General features: G+C 36.8%; 2 protein-coding genes across 6 annotated transcripts in view; one reads left to right on the forward strand and one right to left on the reverse strand.

The window, feature by feature from the left end:
* SEMA4D (semaphorin 4D) overlaps positions 1-4,254 on the forward strand; it is a 98,536-nt gene extending 94,282 nt beyond the window's left edge. The window contains exons 20-21 of one of the 3 annotated variants that reach the window (XR_003400161.1): positions 487-835; positions 1,402-1,427. Coding sequence is in view for 2 of the 3 variants with exons in the window: in XM_026866409.1 (XP_026722210.1) it covers positions 738-1,000 (263 nt within the window). In the remaining variant the exon portion in view is untranslated. Of the gene's footprint in view, positions 1-486 lie in introns of all 3 variants that reach the window. The other 2 variants (XM_026866411.1, XM_026866409.1) reach the window with 2 other exon arrangements.
* On the reverse strand, positions 2,801-26,774 carry SECISBP2 (SECIS binding protein 2). Of its 3 annotated transcripts, none has more exons than XM_026866417.1 (16): positions 26,499-26,774; positions 24,454-24,583; positions 23,850-24,073; positions 22,791-22,878; positions 20,517-20,662; positions 19,810-19,965; positions 17,629-17,730; positions 15,714-15,833; positions 14,432-14,564; positions 11,660-11,829; positions 9,976-10,114; positions 9,393-9,522; positions 7,031-7,251; positions 6,149-6,303; positions 5,526-5,727; positions 2,801-4,760 (listed from the first exon to the last, which is right to left on the reverse strand). In XM_026866417.1, the coding sequence occupies exons 1-16, from the start codon at positions 26,589-26,591 to the stop codon at positions 4,651-4,653; spliced, it is 2,319 nt and encodes a 772-aa protein (XP_026722218.1). In that variant the 5' UTR covers positions 26,592-26,774; the 3' UTR covers positions 2,801-4,650. The 3 variants fall into 3 exon arrangements, with proteins under 3 accessions (XP_026722218.1, XP_026722220.1, XP_026722217.1); XM_026866419.1 differs by having other exon boundaries at positions 19,810-19,968; positions 20,517-20,641; positions 26,499-26,772; XM_026866416.1 differs by having other exon boundaries at positions 19,810-19,968; positions 26,499-26,772.

Below are 26,774 nucleotides of genomic sequence, written 5' to 3' on the forward strand. Positions count from 1 at the left end.
GACAAACACAAATGTGTCACGAACAGCTCAAACCTTTTTGCAGTGACAGAGAAAAGCAGTAGGAGTTACACAAGTTGTCTTGCCATCACTCCAGTTAATTTGAGTCTATCTCTGAAGCAGAATGAAGAGCATCTCAGTGAAACTACTGTAAATGTAAAACAGGGAGGCTTTCACTGTTCCAAACCCATTATATACTGTTGTTGCAAGTGTCCTGAAGGATACACTGAAAAAGTTATATCTGTCACCTTCAGTGTTACATTCTGCAAGAAAAACTGGCAGACAGAATTTTATCAAGATGCAGGAAAACAACCCTTCTTGAGTTGTCAATGGAATGAAGAGTAACTAACTACGTAACATTACTGAAAAATGAGGAAATTGAAAACTGGACTTATCTTCCTTCTTCCCAGGCTTGGTATGATCTAACTGGAGCATTCCTGTGCTGCTTAGATGGGTTCGAACTCTTAACTTGTAGGTTGTATTTTCTAGACCTCGAGTCTCAGACACTGAATCTCTTTACCCTGGAGACTATAATGTTTGCTGCAGAGGGGAAGAGACATGATAATTTGAATAGAACTTATTTCCAAATAACATGAGAGGAGGTAGAACAAAATGAAGGACAAAATGATGGCTTCTGTTCCTTCTAGCCCAATCTTTCACAGGAAGTGCTGCAACTGAACCAGTATCGACTTACTTTATCATTACACAGTTATGTAATCATCTCCATATACAATTCTCAGATAATGCTGGTCAGGATGGATGGACCAAAGAATTCCATACCTGGAGAAATGCCATCAGTGAACATGACAAGATGATGCAAAACTGGAAGAAAACATGGGTAAGAATTTTTGGAAAGAATATATTTTACAGTGCTTTCTACATGACACACTACAGTCCCTATTTTATAAATAGCCTAAAATGCTTCTGTAACTGCATATATTTATATAACAAAGTCATTAGTGTTCCTGTATATGCCATCATTCTTGACTACCTTCAGCAGTAAAATTTGCTCGATCTATGATGTGTGTTACAGTTATGTCAGCTTGTTCCTTCAGTCCACTAACCAAGTGCTAATCAGGCAGTAGTTCTCATGCTGCCCAAAACAGTAAGTCTGTGTATACTGAATATAGTAGATTTAATCACATCTGTAGACTAATTGTGTTGCAGACTACTGGACTTCATAAATGGTAGTGTTCATCAAAGCTGGCATTCCTTTTAAAAAAATAGTCCATACTTAGCTTTTAATGTAATTCTCCAAAAGTTAGAACATAAGATTACTTCTGATAACTTCTAGATACAACATATGCTTCTTGCATGTGAAACAGTTAGTACAAGCAACCTTAAAACACTATTTTAATTTTTAAACCAATATTAACACATTATTCTGAACTTTCTCCTCTTTAGGAGAGCTGCAACAAGAAAAACAGCCTCTAGTGGACAAAGAAACAACGAGGCTTGAAGGAGAAATGTATGCAGGTTAGATTACTTTTAATAGCACAGCACTCAGTTATTTGTGAGTGCTAGTGCTGCCATTAAAACTGATAGTCAGGACCACCTGAAGCTTGAGGTGGAAGAGGATATCCTTACTGCATTGAAGAATGACTAAGTTACATCCTACAAGAGAGGCCACCCATCCCATCTCTGTTTTTTTGATGCCAGTTATTTCAGCTTAATGAAGAACAAAAGTGGTCTCAGCAAGACTTGCACTGTTCAGGCAGTATATTGATGTACAGCTTCTGTTTTGAGTTCATTAAGAAAACCAGTTTATTTGGGGCTTGAGGATCTTGGCAGATGATTTAGAGATTAATAAGAAGGTGTGGATCACATTTATTTAAAAACACTTTAACTTGCCCATTTATTTTCTTTTAATATGTTTACCCTTATACTTTGTTCCTAGTGTTTTGAAGAACATTCCTTTCTGGTGTCAGCAAGTTCATTTCTTCAAACACATTTCCTCTGGTAATAAAGTTTCTGTACAAAATAAAGAACTACTGAGTAATGCTCAAAATACAGATAAATAGATTACAAAGCACGCAAGTTAAAGCAGACTCTTTAGTTTTTGCAAATTATTCTTCTATTTGAGATAACTGGTCGAATTTTTTAAAGCTATGTTGAAGGAATTCTAAGACTGTTCCTACGGAACAACTGCAGATTGAAAATGTGAGGACCTACTTAATCCACAGTGAAAATGTTTTACTGCATTGCTGTTCAGAGTTCTGTCCTCCTGCATCTAATAAATGAAAGTCTGAGGCATAATTAAAGTTTTCTGTCTTATTCTCTCAATGGTTTTCAACTTGGAAGCAAGAAAGCAGGATGCCACCTAAGAGTCACTATAGCTTGAGTCCATGGGGACAGCTGCTCCTAGCAATAGCAGAAAGCTGCATACTTATCCCTGAGTTATCCCCTAACTGGTTAAGATTTAAGTTAGATTTGTTTCTTCCATTGAAAAAAGCATTCTTCTTATTCTAAAACTTTCCTGAATGACCCTTTTTTTTTTTTTTCCCAATACCAGACCACCCTGTAGTCACACATGTAGGGTAAAAATTCTTACACAGTTTTCCCTATTTTTCACATTGGCAATCATAAATTAATACTGATACAAACTTCTGACACCAAAGTTCAGAGAGAATTTTCTTCCCCATTGTGCTTCTCTCAGGGCATCCTTTATGGCTAAAGGACAACTATAAAAACACTTTTCTTGAATTGTCCCTCCTCTATTTGTTCTGTAGATCTGGAGCAGATATAAGTTTAGTTCAGTGGTACTGAGTGGGAAGGTAAGGCTTTTGTAAGACTGAGGCCAGAGTTTTTGTTTAGCTCAACTTCTTTGTGAAAAAACATCTGTGTAACAGAATTAGTGAATACAGCTGTGACCCTGTACAGGGAATTTTTTTGCTACATTCTAAGAACAGTAAATAACTCCCCAAGATTTTGAACAACCTATAATGTTTTCAAAGTAACTTTTCATGCTTTTCTGCAGTAAGACAAAACAGAAAATATGGCCCAAAAAACCAGCTGTTAACGTGATCTTCACAAACTGGTCCCCAGTTTAGCAGTTCAGGTTTAGCAGTTTCAGAGTTTTAGATGTGTATCAAAGTCGCACAAGTCCAAATAAATTGCAACTTACCTCTAGATCAAGGCTATCAGCTAACCAAAACCATCTTTAATCACTGATATCTTGCACCCTCAATTTCCATTTAAGATTAGAAGAAACTAATACAAAAATATCGTGACCACTGTACATTTCAGCTCAAGGCTGGCATCCCTTACCAATGTTTTTCCTCAAAACTGACATTTCAAATATCGTTAAATGCCCAACAGACAAATTTACTTAGATCACAACCATACTTTACAGAATCAGTATATTGTAACAGATCTTATACAATTTACATTCTACAAAATAATTTTGAAATTCAAACAATTTAAAGTTTTTATATCACTTCTAACTTCACAAGGCAGCTCCTTTCCAATGTATTGCACTACTACTTCAATGTGATGAAGCATGCACTTACACTTCAGAGATGCTGGTAGCAGCACATGGCATCTATATCATCTTTCAGAACAGATGACCGAAGTTCACATGTGCATTCTCCAATTACTTTCTTTAGGCTTACTCTCCTATGTCTTCAAACTTGTAAACAATGATATTTATATAGGACAGTCCCACTAAGGTGCTCCACCACCATTATGAGGACATTTTGATTTTAAAATTTTATTTCCTGTTAGATAAAAATTTTCCCTGACTGATAAAAACTGAGATCAATCAAAACCCATTACATATACATAGTGACACAACCCCAAACTGAAGGAATGAAGAGTCTGTCAGCATGAAGATGGTTACAGATAGGATAGCAGGCTGGCACCTCTGCTGTCCTTCAATATCTTCTAACTTCAAAGCAGGACCTATAATAAACTCATCTCAGTAGCAACAGAATGATCATCATTATACAATTCATCAGCTTTATAACATTTCTAAAGAGAGCATTTTCACATCAGGAATTTCAGACCTTTGTAGTCCATGCTCTCTCTTTCACATCTGTATCATCCCCAAAGTATCAAACAGAAGAGCTAACTGGGATCTTTGTCGTCATGGTCTTCCTTAAAATAGTTTCAATCAAGTTGCCTGCCCAAAATTAGTTTCTTGCTGACTGGAAGAAAGCGACATTGATGCCAGCCTGCCCATCTAAGCAGGTTTATTGAGAAGAAAAAAAGATAAAAACCTCCACAATCAAAAACCAGTCTAAATTTTTTTAAAAGAAGTTAAGAATAAAAAGCAACTCCCCACAAGCCTCATCCTTCTGGCTCATGGAATGTCTTCCCAAATAAAATCATCATCTTTCTAACAAGTTCTTTTGGTATATTGCATCACTAAAAAATCAGTGCTAGTGCATAAAACCATTAAGGTAGGGCAAGCCAGTTCAAGTGGTTTGGACTAAGACAATTTGCTGTTGTCATCTGCTATACTAATCAGCCAAATACATAAAGTGTAAAAGCATTAGCTAGTGCCTCATGTGCCCCAGTATGTATTTCATTTAAAGGGATTCAGAACAGTTTACTTAGCTTGCTTCAGATATTTCTTTAATTATTTTGTTTTGCTACCTTCTTCCTAGGGGATCTAAAAACCAAAAAGAAAGCCCAATAAAATTGGATCTGCATTTACTGATGCTCTTCTGAATTCACTATCACCATGTCAGCAGTTGCACTCTTTTCCAGTTCCAGTGCATATGGATTATAGTCTTCTTCAAGTTTTCTCTTCCAGATTTTAACTAGGGAATATTAGAATTAAAAAAAAAAAACACAACACACAAACAAACAAACAAAACAACAAACAGGTTACTGTATAATACTTGAAAAACTTAAAATGAAGTCACACTGATTCTCTACTTCTTCCTCAAAGTAAGTGCTGAGCTAAATTGGCACATGGCCATGTAAGCATGTACACCACATGACATCAAATGATGCATGAAAGAATACTTCAGGAGTGATGGGATCCACTGAGGTCCTTGTGTCCAGACCCCAACTCAAGCAAGGCCAACTCTGAAGGTGAATCCAACTTAAAAAAACCCAGAAGTTTTAAATTGCCTAGTATCCATGATAACTGTCATTGTCTGGTGACTGTATAAGCAGAGCTAGAGGAATGTGTTTCTAAAAGAGGTAAACCTTTCAAAACATGAACACTTTTGGACAGGAATATGCATTTCAAACAGGCTGCAATACAAAACTTAGTCCACTGCAGCTACAGAGAATGCACTTCTAGAAAAAAACTTGGAGGATTTTTTACTAATAGAAGTAAGAAGCAGCTCTGTTAAACCTCCTTGGACAAAGCAAGGAGAATTTTCTCTAAAACTTTCTCAGTAAGAACTGATCTCAGATTTATAAAATCAGGAGGGTGGAGGGAAATAACAGAAAAGCAGAAGCTCTCCCCTTACTAACCACTGAAGTGTCAGGTGTCATTTGTTTCAGTGAAAATCGTAGAATTGAAGAGCACTTTGAATGAAAAGTGAACCAAAACCAAGCCAGTAAATACTCACTATAATTTGGTACATCCTCATCAGAGTCCTTGGTAGATGTTTTAGCACTTTCTGATAAGCCATTTTTTTCACATTCAGTGGTTAAGATGCTGGGTTGGGTTTCTCTTAGCCCTCCTTCAGCTTCTTCCTCTAAAGCTGCTATCATATCTTTGTAGGCTTTCCTGGCCTCTGTTGTCAGTTGTACCATTCTATGGAAATGGTCCTGGGGAAATACACAGTATTAATACAGCTTCAATCACATTGTTAATTTTTAACATCTCCATGAAGATCTGTAATGAATATTCCTTATTCATAACATGTATGTTCATACATAAAAGTTGAGCAGCTAAGTATGTATAATGACATGAAAACCAAACCATTTATAAAAACAACAATTCTCTTGAAAAAAAATATTTTGGAAGATCAAGATGGATGTCAGGAAGAGATGGCCAAACTACTTTTTCAAACAGTGCCGAGTGGCTGTACTTCAAAAATCGATTTGTTGTATTAGCCTGGGATAAAGAGTACAAGTGTACAAGAGCAAAACAAACAAACAAAACCTTAAAGCCATGAGTATGCTATTTTCCTCTTACAGGTAAAAAGTAAAACTAAACAAAAACATGAACCTATATATTTCAGCTTACCTGAGCCCCATCATAGCTGAAAATTCCCACCACACTCACAGGCACTGCTTTGTTCACACAGCGGCCTAGGGCCTTGCGGTTAAGGGCAAAAACAAATGGGATATTCTGTTCACAGGCACAGTCGATAATGTTGTGCAGAGTCTCATCCAACCCACCTGGAGCAGACAACAGAATCAGCAAAGAATGACACTATTCAGGGTGATTATAACTAAAGGACAGTACTGTTAAAAGACGGTAAAAAATACCCCCACGAATATGGGTTTATTTTGAAATTACAAAGTTTATAGGAAAAAATACATGGATCTCAATAATAGCATTAGATCTTAACTTTTACAGGAGAATTTGACATTTTTTTCTTAATAATTAGCAGTATCCTTAGACTGCAACTACTCTGTATTTTGTTGTATGTGTAGTATAATCTAGTATTAAAAAAAGCCCCAGCTGCTAAGAAATTATTTAAAAGTTAACAGAAAGTAATGAAAATAATTACAACAAATCTTAAACAAAGTATCACTGACATTGTCAATCTGTGGCCAATCTACAGCAGGACTTCTTGTGGGGGCACAGCTGGCATCAGTAACCTTTGTGTCTTCTCAGCTATGCCAGTGAAATCTTTTGTGTAGCTGCACTGCAAATCGGTAACTAAACAGATCCTAGCCTCAAATAACTGCCCCCACCCCAGATAGTCTTGACTCAGCTCACACTTCAGCTGCACAGCAGTTAACAATCTGAAGGAAGGAAGGCATCTTTACATGACTGGATTTCAAAGGCTACTCAAGTAATTTCCTCCAATACTAATAATCAATACTGGTACCAGTATGTTGAGTTTGCTTTTTTACATTTCTTTCATTAAATAAACACTTTTAAAAAAAACTTATTTACCCTTTGATTGAATCTTTTCACAGTTAGGAGAGATGATGACACACTTCAGTTTTTTCAGCTTCAGATGTTTCAAAACTTCTCTAAGCCCCATAACAAGCCTGCGTTTTATCTTGGCCTTTATTGGGTCTTTCTGATACAAGCGATCTTGGAAACGAACCAGTTCTTTTAAGAGATCTGTCACACAACTGTCAACTTCTTTACTAAGTACCTGGCTGCAGTAACTGGAAGATACAATCAATTAAATGTTAAAAACTCTAAAAGTAAAATATATAACACATAAATAAGTAATATGTAAAATATAAACAGTTTACCTTCTATTCTAGTCTGTCTTTACTTTTTTTTTCTATTTCTACTCCAAACACAGTTCTCATATACATAAACCCAAAAATTTATGTAAGATTTTTTTCAGTGGCTGGGAACGTATGGAAAGTATTGTTACCTGTGGTATCTGGCTCCCCTATCAAACTATACCAAAAATACATACACACATGTACAATAAACCTGTATTTTATACCAATAAACATATATGTACATATATACATATTATGTACATACATATGTACATATTTTCTATTGAAGCATTTTTCTGAGGGCCTTTATTTTGACCTATATAAATTGAAGTACAGCAATCAAAGTATAAAATTCTAATTTATTTCTATAAATACAGGAATACTTATAACAAAGATAGAAATCTGGATCAAATTTCTCCTCCCCAAGTTCATATTTTTTGTCTGTCATCCGATTTTACTTATCAGATTACAGCCTTGTGGTGTTCACAAGGAAAGGGTAAACACAGGTGTACTTCAACCTTCTAGTATTCCCTGTGAAAGATCAGGGTTCCAAATCATTTTTCCCCCATCTTTTACACAAAGAATCACTCAGTAAGGAAGGCTCACAAAGAGAAAAATGAAAGATATCTCAACTGCACAGTCAACATGAAGATGCTAAGTGGCAAATTCACATAAGATTATGGGAAGTCTATGCTGGACCTTAGAGATAAATCAGATTTTGAGATAATTGTAAGTTACAAAGAGTTTTTATTTACAATTTCCAGTTGATTTCACTAAGTCTTAAAGACAAGTCTGCTAAAACACTGAAAATCTAACCTGAAGACACAAAATATTCTAAGCTTTGCTGAATGCTCTACATGCTACAATAGCCCTGTACCTATTCAACCCAAACTCTGCTTTCAGTAAGTGTTGCATAGACACAAATTAAATAACTTTTAATGCAATTATTTAGAGCTATGTGCAAGGTTTAATTCTTGCCGGGATGAGAGAGCACGTGGCTGTTGCCCCTCCCCCACCTGCGCCGGTCGGGCTGGAAGTTAAACACAGACCCCGGCTAAAACAACAAGAAATTTAATACAACAGAGTGATAGAACAATCTGAATAACAACAGCATCAATGGTCACAACAATAAACAGCAATAACAGTGAACAAGACAAAAGATATACAGAGAAATACCGCTAAATGATCAAGGAGCAAACCCGCCGCGTGTATGGCAAAAACCAACACCAGAAGCGAAAGGTGAAAAGGTTCCACCCCTGGACCTGACATCAGCATGGTATGAATAACCCGGCTGGAGATCCCTTCCCCCTCTCTCTCTCTGCTGGGGAAAACTTTATCCTGGCTGAACCAGGACAAGCTAACACATGGCATCAGGAAGATAAAGAATGGCTGTATCAATATTAACTGTTACTATAACATGGAACTGCAAAAAGGCCAGTGGTGCCTTTACTGGAAGAAAACTAAACCATTGCTTGTCTAAAGTGACTGTTTTAAACTGTCACAGCTGGATCTCTGACCTCTTTACATATAGTAATGACTATTTCTTCTTTTATAAGGAAACATGTATACACATCTGTTTAAACAAAACTAAAAGTGTCTGCACACAATAACCCATAAATCTTCCCTGTATTTCTTTGCCTCGCCACAACATGTAAATGTCATCTGGCTCATCACATTCTTTTCATTTTTGCCATTTGGTCTGACAGCAGAAAACCAAAGTACACACTAAAAATAAGTAAAGTGTACTACTCTTTTTCTTAAATATTAAGCTGGTACTCCATTACTTTTAACAGCAGCTCCTTTTCCTTCCTTAGCCTCTAATGAATTTCTGATCTTTCTTTTCCTTCAAGGAACATGCATTTTGAAAACAGAATTACAATAACATACAGACTATTTCTCTGAATATAATTTTTTGTTTGTGTGTTAGCTCACAGGAAAACTGAAAAAAAAATTTAGAATTTCAGTCTAAATTCCAACTAGTGTGACATAGAATGCAGTTGAAGTATCTTGTATGAAAAATGCTGTATTGGCAGTACTGTGGAAAAACAGAGATCTCTACAATCAGTACTTACTCTCTAAAATTTCTACTGTGGATTTTTGGAAGATTGGAGTTTAGCTGCTTTGAAGTCATAGAACCTTCTGTAGATTCCTTCATCCCTGTGTTCTCCAGAAACCCTTCAGCAGCTTGCATTACAGGAACAGCTATCATGTAAAGACATTTCAATGAAAAGACAAACCAAAAAGCATTGTGAAGAGACCTAGGTTGCCAAGTATCTCTTGGAAAGGCTTTACTTCACTGTTACAACAATCTGCGGTAGTAGTGGAAGAGGTCATACATTTCTTTTTTTTTACTTAGTTTTTATTATTGTACCTCTTTTTAAACAGATTGCCAGAGAGATGCAAGGACTCTCACTATGACACATAATAAATCCGACGGGCATGAAAGTGAGGAACAGTATTCAGAAGCCAAATTAACTCAATTACATCGCCTTTGGCACACTTTAAACTCTAGATAAGCCCAAGCTGAATTTTAGAAAATTCTGAAGGTACAGTTTTCATTTGACAGTACTTGGTACACATTTTTGAAAGTACTAAGTGTTCTCACTCTCAAATCTCCATCTACATACTGTGTTACAGCCTTCTCTTGAAAGATACCTGCTTGACTATCCTGTAGAAGCATTTCATCTTCAGTAGTATTTTCTGTGGGCTGACAAGTATTATCTTCACCTTTTGATACTGCTATCTGTTCTAACAGGTGTTGCTGTTTTCGTTGTTCTCTTTCTTTCAGAATAATCTAAAAATATATATATATAAAAAACAAATCAAACCGATGTCACATAGATAACAAAGCAGTTTCTCTTACAAGTCTTTACATAAAGACCATTCATAAAGAAGTCTGGCACTATCATTCAAAGTTTACAACATTTGTCTTTAATTTGGACATTATAAAGAAGGAAAGATACTCTCTAAATCTACATAGAAAAGGACTTTTTCCTTGATTACCAGTGTCTGGGTGGAGGAAATAATTACTAGGGATCAACTACAATGGCAAAACTAAAGATAAAGCGACAAATTTCTTCAATGCAATGAAGTGGGTGAAAAGGTCTCCCTTCTCCCTTTCTCCTTCAGAGTGTCAATTTGCAGCAATTCAGCCAAACACTCAGGTATATGTATGTATATATAAATATATGCATATATACACACACACAGTTACTATGCTCCCTTATTCTCCCATTAAAAATCTTGAGTCAGTCTAATAGATCGCTGTCTGAATTTGCTGGTTGAAAAAAAAGAGAAGAAATTACCATGGATAGCTAGGTATATGGAAGAAAAGTAGGACATATGCTGGATCCAAACATGCTACTGTAAGTAAAAGCGATAATCAGTTTCCTGAAACTCATCTTCCCTGCCTTTGTAGCTGCTAAGAAGCAGTTATTATATATATGCCCACTAGCTCTGTTAATCTACCCCAAATTTGTAATGAATTACACCACAGATCTAATTCTTTTACTTTAAAAAGTAAATTTCTCCATTTGCATTTGTCAAAGATGAACAAAAATAATCTCACTACCACACTCAGAACACAGATATTACAGACAAAGCAATCTTTGTATTCTCAAACCTACTTTGGAAAACAGGTGGCATGAAAATAGAACAGCCAGAAGACACAGCACTAGTATCACCTGAGTTTGTTATATGTTGTTTATATTGGACAGCTCTCAAATTCAATTAAGCAGCACAGAATGACCACTAAACTACCTTCACTAGCTCCATAACAATTAGTCTAGACCAAAAAAGCAACCTTGTGATTGAGTGGTATCTCAAAATCCCCTGTATAGAAGACACGACAGGAAGCAATGTGACTGAGCAGGGGGAAGATACAAGAGAAATCACCAAGTGGATCTAAGACTAGCTGATGCAGAATCTGCTGAAGTTCTGGCTTGGAAGAGCACAGAAACATTAAATACCACCTTTGTTTAATCCATTCTCCCCAGTCCTGCAAATAAGCAGATCTTGCCCAAACCAATCAAGATCACTTTGGATGTCCCCCTATACCAATGATGTGTGGACACTCTTGTAGTAGCAGTTCTTCAGCTACCAAGTGGTTTACATGAAAAAAACAGATCTTGGGGGAAACTGTACATACTATTTAGCAAGACTCTCCTCTTCTCCCTTGCTTATTCTTCCCCTTTTTTAAACCAAGGAAAGCTAAAATTTAATTTAGACAGCTGGACACTCAGATGCAGATCTTCATGCCAGAAGGTTTAACTAGACTCACAGAGTAGTACTGAAGTTTCATTAGCCTATATTGTAGTATATAAGGTAAAAATATGAGCACCTTTTTAAGAGGTGTTGGTCTCTTTGCTTTAGGGACTTCTCTCTGTTTCCCTTTCTTTACCAAAGGAGCACTGGAATCCAAAGGGTTATGAGGCATCTTTCCTTGATTTAATCGTTGACTTTTTATGGCTGTAGTAGATTCTTTAGAAAGCAACGGTATGGCACCACCAACTGAGATTAAAAAAAAAAAACCAAAACTCTGCATCAGAGAAGTATAACAAATACCTAAACTACAATCCAATGCAAGTTTAATGTCTGGATTAGGACTAGTATACACATATTAAATTTGTGCTATGTTGCTATTAAGAATGTTTATAGGCAATCCTGTATCATTAAACAATGTTATTTAATAAAGATAGTCCTCCAAAAAGACTGACATGTTCTCTACTTTTATTATACAACTAGAATCACAAGCTCTGTCCCTGAACTCTCAAAAGCAGAATTTGGCAAAACACGGCACTCCAAGCTACCGTCAACACCATGTCATTGACAGCTTGATACACCTTCAGGAACCTCCATTTCACTGGCATTTCCTCCTCCACAGATTCTGTACTGTGTTAAGATAAACACTGAGTCACATTATTACAGATTTTAGATTTAATTGCTGAAAATAATCTATAGTGCTTAGTCCTACCATTTGTTAATGAAACTGGATGGAGTTCATTTGCAGATGGTAATGACTAATGCAAAGCTACAGCTAAGTTTCTTTTACTTAATCAGCACAGCTCTCAAGAGATGTCTGCTTTAATTGCACTTTCCAGAGGGTTTAGGACACAGAAGCTTTAAATGACTGGCCAAGTCCCTGAATCTGGACCTTCCAAACCATGACCTCACATCCTAAAAACTACTCTCCTTTTCAACTTGCTGTCATCAGAGATTGCTGTACTCTGTGAGACCACATTGTCAAACTTCAGTTACCTGCAATATAAACCAGGTTACATAAGCTAGTGAATGAAGACGATGACGACGAAGCATCATGGAATGAGCTTGACACCTTTGTGCCTCAGGCAACCTCTCTTACCTAGAAAACAGCCAAAGCTTCTAGCAGCTTGTTTTAAGTCATCTTGGTTTACTCCTCCTCCAACTACAAGTCCTCCAACACCATGTAAGTACTATTAGCATAAACAGTTTACTTCATAAAACTGCTATACCGCAACTTTTTTTGTCTCTGTATAACAAAGGCAAATTTCCAAGAACGTTGAGCAGTATGTTAGCATAGGTCGCCACAAGAACCGAAACTGAATTTGAAGCAATACATTAAGTATACACCATGTAGACACATGCTATTTCCTTCACTGCGTACATCACCTCTTCATTTCAAATTCACAGAGTTCTCATGTTCCTGAACTTGATGGCTTTAACAGCTTATGTCATTTTGCACTACTGATGCATTTCCAAAACATAATTTAAATTCAAATAATTACTGTTTTACTGTGCTGTTCCATCCATTCATTATTTACCACATGAAGTGGAATAAACTCTGTCTGCAGTCAGACACTCCCTGCCTTTCTTGTTCACTGTGCTTCTCTTCCGGTTACAAAGGTCAGCACAATGCCACTTCACTAACTGAAGTAACATTTTGGTATACACCGATTTAATGGGTGCACTGAATGTTAAAAAAAGGTATAAAGCTGAGCTAACATGTGCCTTGTACTTCCAGGATATGAACACGACACATCAATTTCTCTTCTGCAGCAGGTTCAGACCCAGGTAATTTAATATTAGAAAACAGGTACTGTGGCCCGTACCTTTGTGCTCCAGCATCTACTCATAATCCATGCATTGTATAATTTTATAGAAAAAAACCTGGTTACTAGCACCTCTACAGCACTGAGTTTAACTGACTCAAATGAAAAAAAAGAGATCAATTGTAGAAAAAGAATATTTTAAAATATCTTACAAGTTCTCTCAGTTAGTGCAGGAAAATCTTATCAATGCTTGGTATTTTGAGCTTTTTATTTAAAAGCTCAACTATTACATTAAACACTGTGAGATGAATTATCTCACAATTAGCTCTATTTCCGAAATATTTTTTTTTATTATTTAATGAAATAAGTAGAGAAATCTTTTAATCATTAAATTCTAGGAAACAACATGCATCCTTTTGAAAAATACGCTGCACTAACACAGCCAAGACTAAATTTTGACCTACAATGAAAAAGATAGTGGGCTATTTGTTTCTACTTCCTGGTTATGCATACACAAAGTCTGAAAGATTCTGTCCATCACAAAAGCCTAGCATTTTGTTAACAACAATTACTTCACAATTATCAGGCATGGCAGCAATTATTCTTTGGCTTGGGCTGATTGACTCTCATACAACCCCTGTGTTTGCAGAGGAGCTTTTTCACTCAAGTTACAGCTCTAGGATTTCTATCATTGGAGTAGTTTATGAAAGCCTTTGTTACTGTGTGGCCCCTTCCTGCAGACTCAGATCACAATAGTAATACACATATTTAAGACATGCAAAAATCTCCACAAACATTAGTATTTGCGTCAAAGCTAAACTTCGGTCACCATTCATATAAGGTACTCTTAAAAATCATTGTTCTGAAGATTTTTCTTTCCCTAAGTCTTTCTCCAAACAATTCAGATTGCCATACTTTAATTTTTTTTTTTAAAGAACCTTTATTTTCTCTTGTATCTTGTGAACTGTGCTCCTGCCTGCATATTCAGAGATCATTACAGATCAGAAATCAGGCTACGTTTAATGTTTCAATAATTAAAAACAACTCTTAAGTTGAAAGAAAGAAAATTTCACCATAACCAATACCTGAAAAGACCACAGGTTTAGAAGACTGTTTTGACTTCTCTGTTTGCTGCTTCTGCTCCAAGGCTGCCAGCATGCCACCCAAATCCAATTGCACAGGAATTTGACTCTTCTTACCACTGCTCCTGGATGTTTCCTGAACAAGTTCAGTACCAATTAGTAATGCTCTCCATTTCAGAATGTAAAGACTGTTATATTGTATGGTGTGTTGTACACTCTTAACATCTTCATCCATGATTTTTCAATGAAAGTATTTTGGTATTTAATACACATCAACTTTAATGTGAAAAGTAAAGAAAATCTGAAACAATTGAAATAACTTTTGAATAGCTACTGGAATAAAGCATAGAAGTATAAAGTCTTCAATAAAGGATGTGCTTTATGTCAGGCTCCCACTTTGGTCAGACTGCCACCTATCTTTGAAAAAAAGGCATACCAGAAAGTTTTTTAAAAGTACAGAACTGCTCCATGAATCTTCCAGGGTTCATGATTGCAATATACATATATAATTATCTTCAGTGACGTATTAAAAAAAGATTTTAGAGGCTTTAAGCACCACCCCCTCATAAGCAGTAATCTTTCTGTCTGCTTTCAAGAGAAGGCAAAAGCAGCATCCCACACAACACTTTTAATGATTCAGAATATAAAAAGACTATAAATGAATAGTCTAGCAAAGACTAACAAAGACCAAACTACAAAGGCTAAGGAATCGACTCACACATTTTGTGATTTTAGAAGTCTTATCCTCGAGAATCAATTCACTATGTCTTCTGTTATAAAAGGGTTAAGGAATGATCTCCTCCTTCAGAACCTAGGATCTCGTTGTTCATCAAAGCTATGCCAGAATCTATTCACCAACATGGAACTATTTACTGTCCTCACTGCTGCTCTATATTTCTCCTCCTTGCCCCAAACTAAGTGAATCTCCTTGCCTCCTTGTCTTAATCTGGCAGAACCACTTTTAAGAGTTTCCCAACTCCTTAAGACAATCAGTTTGGACTGGATTTATGCCATGATCAAGTAAGCTGGGTAAAAAAAAAATCCTCATATCTGAAACTTGAAGATATTAAAAAGCTAGTATTTTTCTCTAAACTGAAACTGGGGGCTAGCAATTACTACCTCTGAGTGCTTCTAATCAAGAAAATCTTGTCACTTATCTTTGAAGTATAAATGACAAAGTATTAACACAACTGCAGGTGAGCTTGGACTTTGTTTTATATTTAAATATACTAATTTCCTCTGTAATTTTAGTTGTGAACTTCTTTACAAATATGAATTAATTTACCTGCATTTTCTTTCTTTCTAATATAGAAGATAAAGGTTGCTTTCCTGACAGGCCATCCACCTTGGGAGTTCCATCCAGTGTGGGAGACTGACTATCCCAAGGCTCTTCGGGAAGATGGTTCTTTGAAATTTAGAGACAAAAGGTGACAAGGAGGAAGAGAAAATATTTAAAGACACATGGAAAAGTGTAAAGTGAAGATGATATTAAATTCAAATGGAACATAGACAGTGGGATTGAATGCATCCTCAGCAACTTTGTGAATGACACCAAGCCGAGTAGTACAGTTGATATGCTTCAGGGAAGGGATGCCATCCAGAGTGACCTTGACAGGCTTGAGGAGTGGGCTTTGTGAACGTCATGAAGTTCAACACAGCTATGTGCAATGTCCTGCACATGGGTCAGGGCAATCCCCAACAGCAGTACAGACTGGGGGATGAGAGCAGCCCTGCAGAGAATGACTTGGTCGTATTAGCGAATGTAAAACTGACTATGAGCCAGCAATGTGTGCTCACAGCCTGGAAAACCAACTGTATCCTGTGCTGCATCAAAAGAAGTGGGGCCAGCAGGTCGAGGGAGGGGATTCTGCCCCTCTACTCCACTCTTCTGATTCCCCACCTGGAGTCCCATGTGCAGTTCTGGGGTCCCCAACATAACCTGTTACTGCAGGTCCACAGGAAGCCCACAAAAATGGTCAGAGGGATGGAAAACCTCTCCTATGATAAAAGGTAGAGAGAGTTGGAGTTGTTCCACCTGGAGAAGAGAAGGGTCTGGGAAGACCTTATTATGGTCTTCTAAAAGTGTGATCATTTACTGGCTGCTGTACTACTTAATCAGACTCATGATTTCCTTTTTTCAGATTTGGAAGAAACAACCAGCAAGACAGCTTCATCTTCAAATATTTGTTATAGAGGAGTACGAGTGGTTTAAAGATCACGTCTTTACAACATACATAAGTGTTGAGAGGTTATATCCCACTTATGCCTACAAAGCTAGAAGGTTTCTCTCATTTATAAAGTTTTCTCTTTTTATAAAGAAAAAAAGGTTTCTCTTTTTATAAAGTCTGTTTCTTTATAAAAAATCTGGTTTGAGCAATTACAGTGACTTTTGATGCTCATTCCTCCCTGTCAATGTAATTTACTACCACAAACAAGGAGGTTTTTGTGGTTTTTTTTTTTAAATCACTAATATTCACAGTGAAACAAAACCAAGGACAAAGATTTCTAGCAGCAAAACTAGTTTAAAGAAACAAAAACCTGGAATTTCACCTTTATTATTTCGCTCTTGCAAAGCAAACAACATATCTTTTTTCCAATCCTTGCAATTTATGTTTGGGATTAATTCCCATATTGAATGAATTTCCAAGTTAATCATTGGGATTTATTTCACTCGTAAAATAAAAAAAAGAAAAAACAAAACAAGCTTGGATTTATAATTGTTAGACTCAAATTCTTTGACCCTTACACAGCTTGAGAACAAAGTATTACACTGTTCAGATGCCCTTGAAATTTGATGATGTGAACAAACAGCAAAGGCAGAAATTCAAAGAGACTTAGTATTATTTTTATGAAATGCAAGATTAAACTAGAACACTACCTGTAGGAAAATAAAGTACACAAACACATTTCATCTCAACTAAGAGGGTCCACAACAGAGGTGTCTATACCAGAACTAGTAGCCCAGAGTTTAGGCAGCAGTTCAGAGACCAAAAAACTATCTCCTTTGGAATGATATGAATCTACTGAATACAATGAGTATTCAGTCCATACTGAGTACCTAAGGGGATTGCCATGGGCAGAGCCCCACATCGTAAGCATCTATATTTAGACAAAAGAATTCCACTTTTAGTCTCATTTAAAACTTGTAGTCTTTTCCTGCTTATTTTCTTAACATTCACATAATATCATAGATTACTTACTTCAGACTGCTTTCTGACAACAGGAACAAATGATGATTTCTGAGATCCTAGCCTGTTTCTCCTATCAGAAGCAGCTGCCAGATCAGGAAACTCCTCAGCATCCTAAACAAATAAATCAGAAGAAGATTTTATGAGAACTATCAAACCCGTATTCTCAAAACTGATTTTCCTGCATTCACATTATTTTCTTCCTGCTTAGCAAACATTCATCACAGTTCGTTTCACTGTATAAAATTCAGGAACCACGTGCAGTGTCACCTATAATCAGCACTACATTGGTTAACTCATCTACAGGCAGCTAATTCAGGGCTGAAAGAGAAATTCTTCCAACAGCAGCTTGTTCTTGCTGTCACCTGATAAATAATTATAGGTAAATGGCTGTTTTTCAGATCATTTAATAGCCTTGCAAACATCTTCACTCTTCTCCCAGTACAGTCTCCAGTTCTGCAATTCTGCCTTAAACATGTGAGTGGTGAAGAACAAAAAGGGCAGGCAAAATGGTAATAACTCTTGACTACACTATGAAAATAAACAGATTAATCATTCAAGTGATTATGTAGGCTTAGACAAGAGAGCAAATTTTAGTAGCAGAGGATACATTATCCAGACTTCAGATTAACTAAATGCAGACAGGCTGGAGCTTGCTCTAGACTGGTCCCCTTATATTCCCTATCTCAACCATAATGATCTTTGATCCACCAGCTTGGGTTTCCCTCAGTTGCTTCTCCTCCCACTTTCTGAGAGGTCTTTTTAGATGTGATACAATACTACTGAACACATTAACACTTCCTCTGCAGCCCAAAAGACTTCATTTAAAACAGCCCAAGCTAGAAAGCTCTAGAATATGGACAGACACACCTCACTCAATGAATTATTTTTAAAGAAGCTTGCAAGTATGCCAAAAGACAACTGCAAGAAAGGGAAAAACGTTTCACAAACACACTCTCCTCCCAGCTTAGGGACATCTTGAACCAGAGGTAGTACCTTCTCATTTAAATAACACTCACTAGAATAAATTTTTATTTGTCTGTCCAATCACTTCTTGAGTTCAAATAGGCTTCTGGCATTTGTAACACCTTGTAGCAATAACTAAAAACTAGCACTCATTGTGATGTTACACCTCCTTATATTTGCTCTTAACTCATCATCTATAAGAACCACAGGACATCCAACAAAAACAGGAGAAAGATCAAATAATTTCCTTTTTATTTCCTTGTCTCTTTCGATTCCCACTTAGCCATCTATTTTACAGACTAAGAAGTCCTAATTTATTCAGCCTTGTCCCCCACAGACACTGCTTCATAATTTTTATTATTTTTGAAGCCTTTTGTATACCTTTTTTTAGTTCAAGTATGTATATATTTTAGAGACTGGGGGAAATACAAGAAAACAAAACCCATACTATATCAGACACATCCTGGATTTATGTATTGTCATAATCCATTTTCCTTTCTATTTTCCTAATAATTCCCAGTGCTGTTTGCACATTTGACCAGTACTACCAGCACTGACGTGATTACTGATAGCAGCTTCAATTTTTTTCCCCACAGGGAAAACACCCAGCTCAAGGCCTATCACTGCATATGGAAAAACAGGATTACTTTTCTGCAAATGTATCCATTTCTGCTCATTAACAGTGTCTACAAATGAATTTTATAGAACTAGTAAGCAATCCAATATATTGCTCCAGTGAGCAGCTGTACATAGCAGAACCTTCTTAAAATTCTTGGGTGCCCAGAAGTTCCATGAGTATGATTCTTTCTATCTAACGTGCGTCATAAGTGTCTCACCCATTTTTCAAACTGATGAGCACACATTCATTCCCAGCAAACCAGGAGAGTCTGCATGCTGTCTGTCACTGCCACAACAGATGCTGCATCCACATCACAGATTTCAGTGCAGTGCATATGTACTATTCCATGACTTTATGCCATTTTTTTCCATTTTTGTCTTCAATAGTCCCTTTACCTTCCTACTATTTTCCATGACTCCTGTCATTCTCCTTCTGTTTAAGTAGATCATTCATGACATTGTGTAGTAGCATATAGTAAAAATGGGGATGTTCTCATGAGGGAAAGAACCTGCAGATCTTCAATTCTACACATAATTCTCAAACAAATTAGTCTGTAAACAGTCATTCCTTGTGTTGTGTGAACAACAAGAAAAATCTCTTCACTGTACCTCAATCCTTGGTGGCTCCTGTACTGTAGTAGATTCATTTTGAGGTTTCTCTACATCAGTGAGTGACTTTGTTTTTTTTTTCTTTTTCTTCTTTTTTTTCTTCTTTTCTGACCCTTCCTCAGGCTCAGTTTCACTCGCATCATTTTTTGTTTCTGATTGCTGAAAAAAATCATGAGGCATGACTATTAGAAATTTATTTATTTCGATTACCACCTACCAAAATAAATGCAAGTCACCACACTTATACAACTAAAGGGTATCTTAATCCAGGCTAGGACATTAAGTGGACAAAGAAAATTCAAGGTCTCTTAGAAATTCAGAGCTACTGCAGAAACTCTTCATCTGAAGCACACCACACAGACAACAGAATGTATCAGAACTACTAATATTTCAGTAGGAAATACCCACCCAAATCAGGCAAGAGTTCCACATTTTATGTCTCATTCTGAGGGTCATGAATGTGAAAAAAGTCTAGCCTAAAAGTTGGAAGTTCACGTTGCTGGAATAGCAGTGTCTTTTTGACATCTTGTTATTCTTTTCCACTCAAGAGAAGTCCTAATATGGACAAGGTAACTTTATACTACTTTGTAAAAGCTACATTAGAAGTGGACACTGTATAGAACCTAGGAAAGAAATGGCAATGTCTCACATCAAGAGACAATCACACAGCGACAGAAATTAGTTAAGAACAGACAATTTTCAAGTACCTTTGCTTCATTATCCTGCTTTCCTTTGCCTCTGGAAGGACCTTCAGATGCTGGTGATGACACCATTTTCTTTCGGGGCTGTGAAAGTACCATGGCCCAAGACACATGTGGCTGAGCAGAGCTATCTGCAGGTATTTCAGGAAATGCCATTGAGAAAAAAAATGATACACAAAGATCTCTCAATATTTATCATATATTCAAAAGTATTGGTAATGAATTAATCAAGTACCAGCATATAAAACAGAGCTATATTCCTTCTCAGGAAGTACTGAAATAATACACTCACACATTTCATTTCTCCAGAAGCTTTCTAGAACTCTAAGTATTCCATATATTGTCCAGCACTAAATATATACATCTAGCCCAATTAAATTATAACTGGAAATCCAGACCGTGTCATACTAACTACATACAAATAACTCCATACTCATTTTTCTAAGCTATTTTTCTTTAAAATAATGAACTTCTGCTATATTTATATACAAAATTCCTTTAATATTTATCCCAGTTATACAGCTTTCACATACAAGGCCACATCAGTATTTTCTACTTTCTAAAAACTTTCCAGTTTTACAGACATGTACCAGCCAAAAGACTTTCTAATGTGCCTTAGTGTACAAGAATTTCACACCCTACCACTCAGAGGTATCAATGTTTTGAAAGAGCTCACAATTATTTCTAAATATTCCTTACACACAGCAAATACAGAACAAAATTAAATTCTTCTTAAAGAATGAGAAAAACTTTAGTTGAACAATTGAATAGCATAATGGATTTACATGGCAAGGTCTTGGCAGTGAGTGGAAGCTGTATGGGTAGCGTCTGTGAGAAGATGGACACTGCCAGCCCTAGCTGGCCCCAAAACAAGACCCACTGCCAGGCACAGCTGAGCCCATTGGTGATGCTGGTGGCACCTATGTGATATTTACAAAAGGGTAAAAAACACCGTGCAGAAGTTGTGAGAGGGAGAGAAAAGAAAAAATGTGAAACCAACAACCCTGTAGACACCAAGGTCAGAGGAGAAGGAGGGGGAGGACGTGATCCAGGTGCTGGAGGAGCCCCTGGAGAGAAGTCCATGGTGAGGCAGGCTGTGCCCCTGCAGCCCTGCAGAGAGGCCATTATGAACTGACCACAACCCCCATCCCCCTGTGCTGCTCAGGGCAGGGAGGAGGTAGAAGACTCAGTAAGGAAGGAAAGAAGATGAGTCTGGGAAGAGGAGAGAGAGGGTGGGGGTAGGGTGGGTTTAGTTTTGTTTATGTTTCTCACCATCCTACTCTATTCTTAATTGACAACAAATTATCTTTGCCAAGTCTAGTCTGCATTGCCTGTGATGGCTGACTGGTGAGCAATCTCCCTGTCCTTATTCTGACCCACAAACTTTTTAATCTTATTTTTCCCTCCTGCTCTGCTGAGGAGGGAAAGTAAGAGAGAAGCTGGATATGAGCCTGGAAGCCAGTCAAGGTCAAACACCACAAATGGCTACTTTATTCCAGGGGGATAGGAACTGAGGATGGTGTTTGAGAAAAAAACATTATTAAATGACTTAAACGTTTCTGGAATAACTTTACCCTTAGAAGGCCCTTCGGGGCACTTCAGCTGAGTTCTGGATTTAAGTATTTCAGTAACATTTAAATACTTGAAACTAGCCCCCTGAGAGCTGGTGGCAATTAAAATTGTTTTGTATCCCCACATCCAGACAACAGGTAAACAAAACAAAAAAGGAAACATTTCAGCATCACAGTTCTGCACAGCTATCCTACTTTCTGTAAAAGACTTGACAGAAATCATGTATGCCACAGAATAATTTTTAGGTACATAGTAGACTGCAGACTGCCAGCTATTTAAAACAAACCTGCTTATCAAGACTGATCAAATACTCACCTCTCACTTATTCTTGAAACAAATCTGAAAATGACCTGACAGACTTCCAAGAATCAATATGCATTACTTCCTCTCCTCTTAAACAACATGGGAAGCAACTACAGCAACATTTGCCCTTCAGCATTAATGAAACAACAGAGAAGGAAGATAATCCTAGTTTTGATCTGCTGCTGAAATTATTCGCCATAATGAGCTGTAAGAAAGAAACTGGTTTGGAAGAAACTGATATAGGTTTACTTGTGGTTTTTTTTTCTTTTATATTATAATAAGTTTGCTATTTAATTCCTTTTTTACTTTACACATCAACAGCTCCTCAGAACACCTGAGTTTTCCAAACTGATGATATACAAGCAGTTAAAATACAGACAAATAATTTGTTTCTGGAGCACTTACCTCTACCATCAAATGAAGACGGAATTAATCTGGCTACTGTTACATCTAAAGTTTTTGATGAAGCTTTGCTTTCCACAGAAGTATCTTCCTGTAAAATAGACAGTCAGGAATCATAAAAGTAGAACTAAAATAACGGACCTTAAAGAGAGATAAACATAAAAACCCCCCTAAATTAAAAAAATCTTCAATATGTGCACAGATAAAGGTGTAGAGAATTTAGTAACCTGACTTTACTTGTTCTTCATTTTGCAAAAGCATCCAAATAACGATTCTAAGAATGAACAAGAAAAAGCTTTACTGTTCCAAGTACATTAAAAACAAAGAGCATGATCCAACTCAAGCTAGCAATGAAAAAGGAAACTCAAGTGACAGGAGAAAGATTTTTTTTTCCATCATAGGCTGTTTTCCAACCAGAGGCACTGGAAATATGCTGTTTGGATCCTTCAAAATTATTCACCTTTAAACACTGTTGAAAACTCTGATTCAATATATGTGACATACTGCTGAATGTGTCAGTACTGTATTTACTAACAAATAGGGAATCAAGGAAATCAAGACTAAAGTTAAATGCTTATGTCTAAACAATATTTTCCCCTCCTTCTGGAATTCAGTTTCTTATTTTTATCCTCTAGCACAAAGCAATAAAGTACAATATTACATGTTATTTGTTTTTGTTGTTTTGGGGTTTTTTTTTAAACTACTGGATAAGTGACTGCTTACTTATTATTTCCAGGTGAGAGAGAAAGAAAGAAGCTGTTAAGAAACCTCAGAAACATATGTGCTCTGTATAGGCAAGCTAGATGTCTAGACCATAGCAGTACTAATCTAAATTCTAACAGTACTTGGCTTTCACCTATCTGTTGGCAGCACAGACAAGGAAAGAATGAGAAAGGGTAAAGGAAAAGTGAGTCAAGCACTCACATCATCTACAAAAAGAACTGTAAAACCTCTACCTCTGAAACTCCTTGCCTGCAAGGTACTTAAAACAGGTCTTAAAGTATCACACTGAATGCAAAATACTATTTTTATGAGCTCCGCAAAATGAAAGCATCAGCTAACCTCTGTGTTCAACAAGAGAGACATCTGTGGTTGACTAAGGCACGTAATGTTACTTTCCGCTGAACATATTGGTCCACTTTTATGTTGCACATTCAGTATCTCACTGCTTCCCAGACTCTGTGACTTGTGGAAATGCAGAATGGTAGCTTCAAAAGCAGATACAGGTAGGGACTCTGATTTTGGAGACTGAGTTGACTTCTTGTCTGTAGTTTTATTGAACCTGTCTGAATAAAGCATGTAAGTCTACATAATTAAACTTGCTTGTGATCATTTCTAGGTATGTTTTATAGTACACTAGATGGCATAACTATAGTAATCATCACAAGAACTATTACTACACACAGTTCATATTAAAAAAAAAAACAAACTAGCAATTAGAACCAACCAACTGACTCAAGAAGCAACTGTAAACTCAGCTTGCTTAGGAAAATTTTCCATATCAGTTGGCATTTGTTCAATAAGCAAAAAGATGTAAGTCACCCCCCCTTATCAAAGTCACACAGAAAAGAAATCCTTAGAAACATGGTCACAAACTGGAGGCTACAGTACAGTCAACCATTTTATGTCTATCTGATGTATTTTTAACCAAACAACATATTTGTACCTGGCTTCACAGAATCTCTGCTGCATGTGGAGGTTTGGGACGAAGTCCTGTTCACAATTCTGACAGAAGACTCATTTCCATCATGCCTTTTCTTGCCTAATTTCTTCTCACTCTCTTCTGATCTCCTCTGCTGCAAGTATTTATGACATATTTAGTTGATTTTACGTTAATTTTGTAAAGTCATCAGGTTTACCTTAACCTGAGTTACAGTTAACCACCTCTTTGACCTTGACCATCAAGTTAATACAACATAGTATACCGCAAATAATGAATAAAAAGAGGAAGAGCCAGTTAGAGACTTGTTACTTCATTTTATCTACCTTGTTAGCTGTGCCATTTTTAGCATATATTATAGCCCAAGAGGGATTATTCAATATGTTCCTAGACAACTGTACTTTTAAGATCTCATCAATCAGAGCATTTCCAATAGTTCAGAACTGTTTGGACTTAAATTATCCATTCTGATTTTCTAAAACAGACTTCCTTCTAGAACAGGACTAAAGTCTTAAATGCATTCCAGTATTTTGTCCAAACTATGTACTATGGGCAAAACTAGCCAAGACTGATGACACAACATCCAAAACACTTGGAGCAGACAAAAGGCAATTAACACACTCACCTATACTGTAGCGTCCTGAAAGCCTTGTGATTCTTGCGAGAAACATAGTTTGTCAGATGAGCACTAGGCTTGCATCTATGCAAAGTATATTGTATCAACCTAGACAAGTGGCTTAACTCTCTCTCATTACAGGATGCTGGACTAAATTCAAAGTATATCTGGCAGCAACATTATTTTCTTGGGTGGGAGGGCAAGGCACTTCCTGACCTCCAAAGCTAAATTGTTAAAGCTTTGGGAGATGGGATCAAATTAATGCAAAGCTGCGAAGATCAATAATTTCTCTTCAAGCTCACAAAAAAATAAATGACAGGGAACAATGACAAAAAGACTATCAAACAATACATCACTCAGCCCAAGCCCCTAGAAAGATCACAGAACTCTTCCCAGAAGCTAAACTGTTTCTTCGTGTTACATCACCTATGCTAACATTGAGCTAATCACCTCTCTAGACAGCTTCAGCGTTTCATTTTTCTCTCAACAAGCAAACGACTAATTTTAGGTGTCTAGCCTTTGTATCTTATGGCTAGCAATGCATGCTTAGGACTGGCTCTTACAATTTCCTCCATACAGGATTGACCACAGTGAAGTTACCAGTTCTCTGCCTAGAGAGTAAGGTCCACCAGAAGGATGTGACTGGAAAACAGATAACTTGAACCTGTTGGAAACAATAGCCTCACAAATCCAAGAGCCACAATATCTAATCACAGAGGGAAATGGGTTAATAATACCTTTGATTTTTTTCCTGATTTTTGTATTTTGCAGAGTTTGTCTATTTTTTGTAAGAAAATACTATCCAAGTTTTACAAAATTTATCCTCAAATAGGCACACACACACAAAGACAGAAGATGTTTACTGAAGAACCATTTTACTTTTGACAGAATGAGATTTCCAACATAAACCTTTCTTCGCACTCCAGACCAGAACAACTTCCTCCTCTCTTGTGGATTGTTTTCTACCTGTAACAGGTCTTGGAAATCCTTCAAGACAGATGTGGCCTCATCAATTATCACCCACACAGCTGATTACAGCCATCAGGTCTCTCTTAACTCAGGTTCATGGAAACTGCCACTAGGCTCAAAAAAAGCCCTTCCCCCTTCACCCCAAGCCCAAATAATGAACAAAGGAAAGCACAGTTCAGAAATGAATGGTCTTTTTTTTTCCCCCCCCCAGATGATGCCTTCTGAGGAAAGAAAAATACATTCTTCTCATGTTCCAAAAATACTGCTTGAAAAACAATAGTTTGAACTGTAGAATTCCATGAACTTTTTTGAATTCTGAAGTTGGGTACATTACTACCATCCAATTTAAATATCATTCATTATCACTACAAGAACACAGAGTGATTATTCAGTTTAAAAAATGAACCAAACATTTAGAGTGATTTAAAATAATAATTTTTAATTTTAAAAAAACATATTTGCTCACCTTTGAAAGATTCTTACTTTCTTGTCTGATTGGATACATTTGTTCAGCAGATTCTCTGACTATTCCTAAACCATTAGTGTGTTGAGTTGTCATAATGATACTATGAGCCAGCTACTGAATATACATTTGAAACAACATCAGGTCCGTAATAGCAACTGGAGTATTCACAGAAGGCAGGATCTCCCCAAACACTATGTGATGCACATTAAGAAAGAGATGAGAAGTCATCCCAGTGCAAATCTTCAGCATATACATGTGGCCTAGACAAACATATTA

The sequence above is a fragment of the Athene cunicularia genome, assembly GCF_003259725.1.
Source record: "Athene cunicularia isolate RWA chromosome Z unlocalized genomic scaffold, athCun1 chrZ_part2, whole genome shotgun sequence".
Taxonomy (NCBI): Eukaryota; Metazoa; Chordata; class Aves; order Strigiformes; family Strigidae; genus Athene; species Athene cunicularia.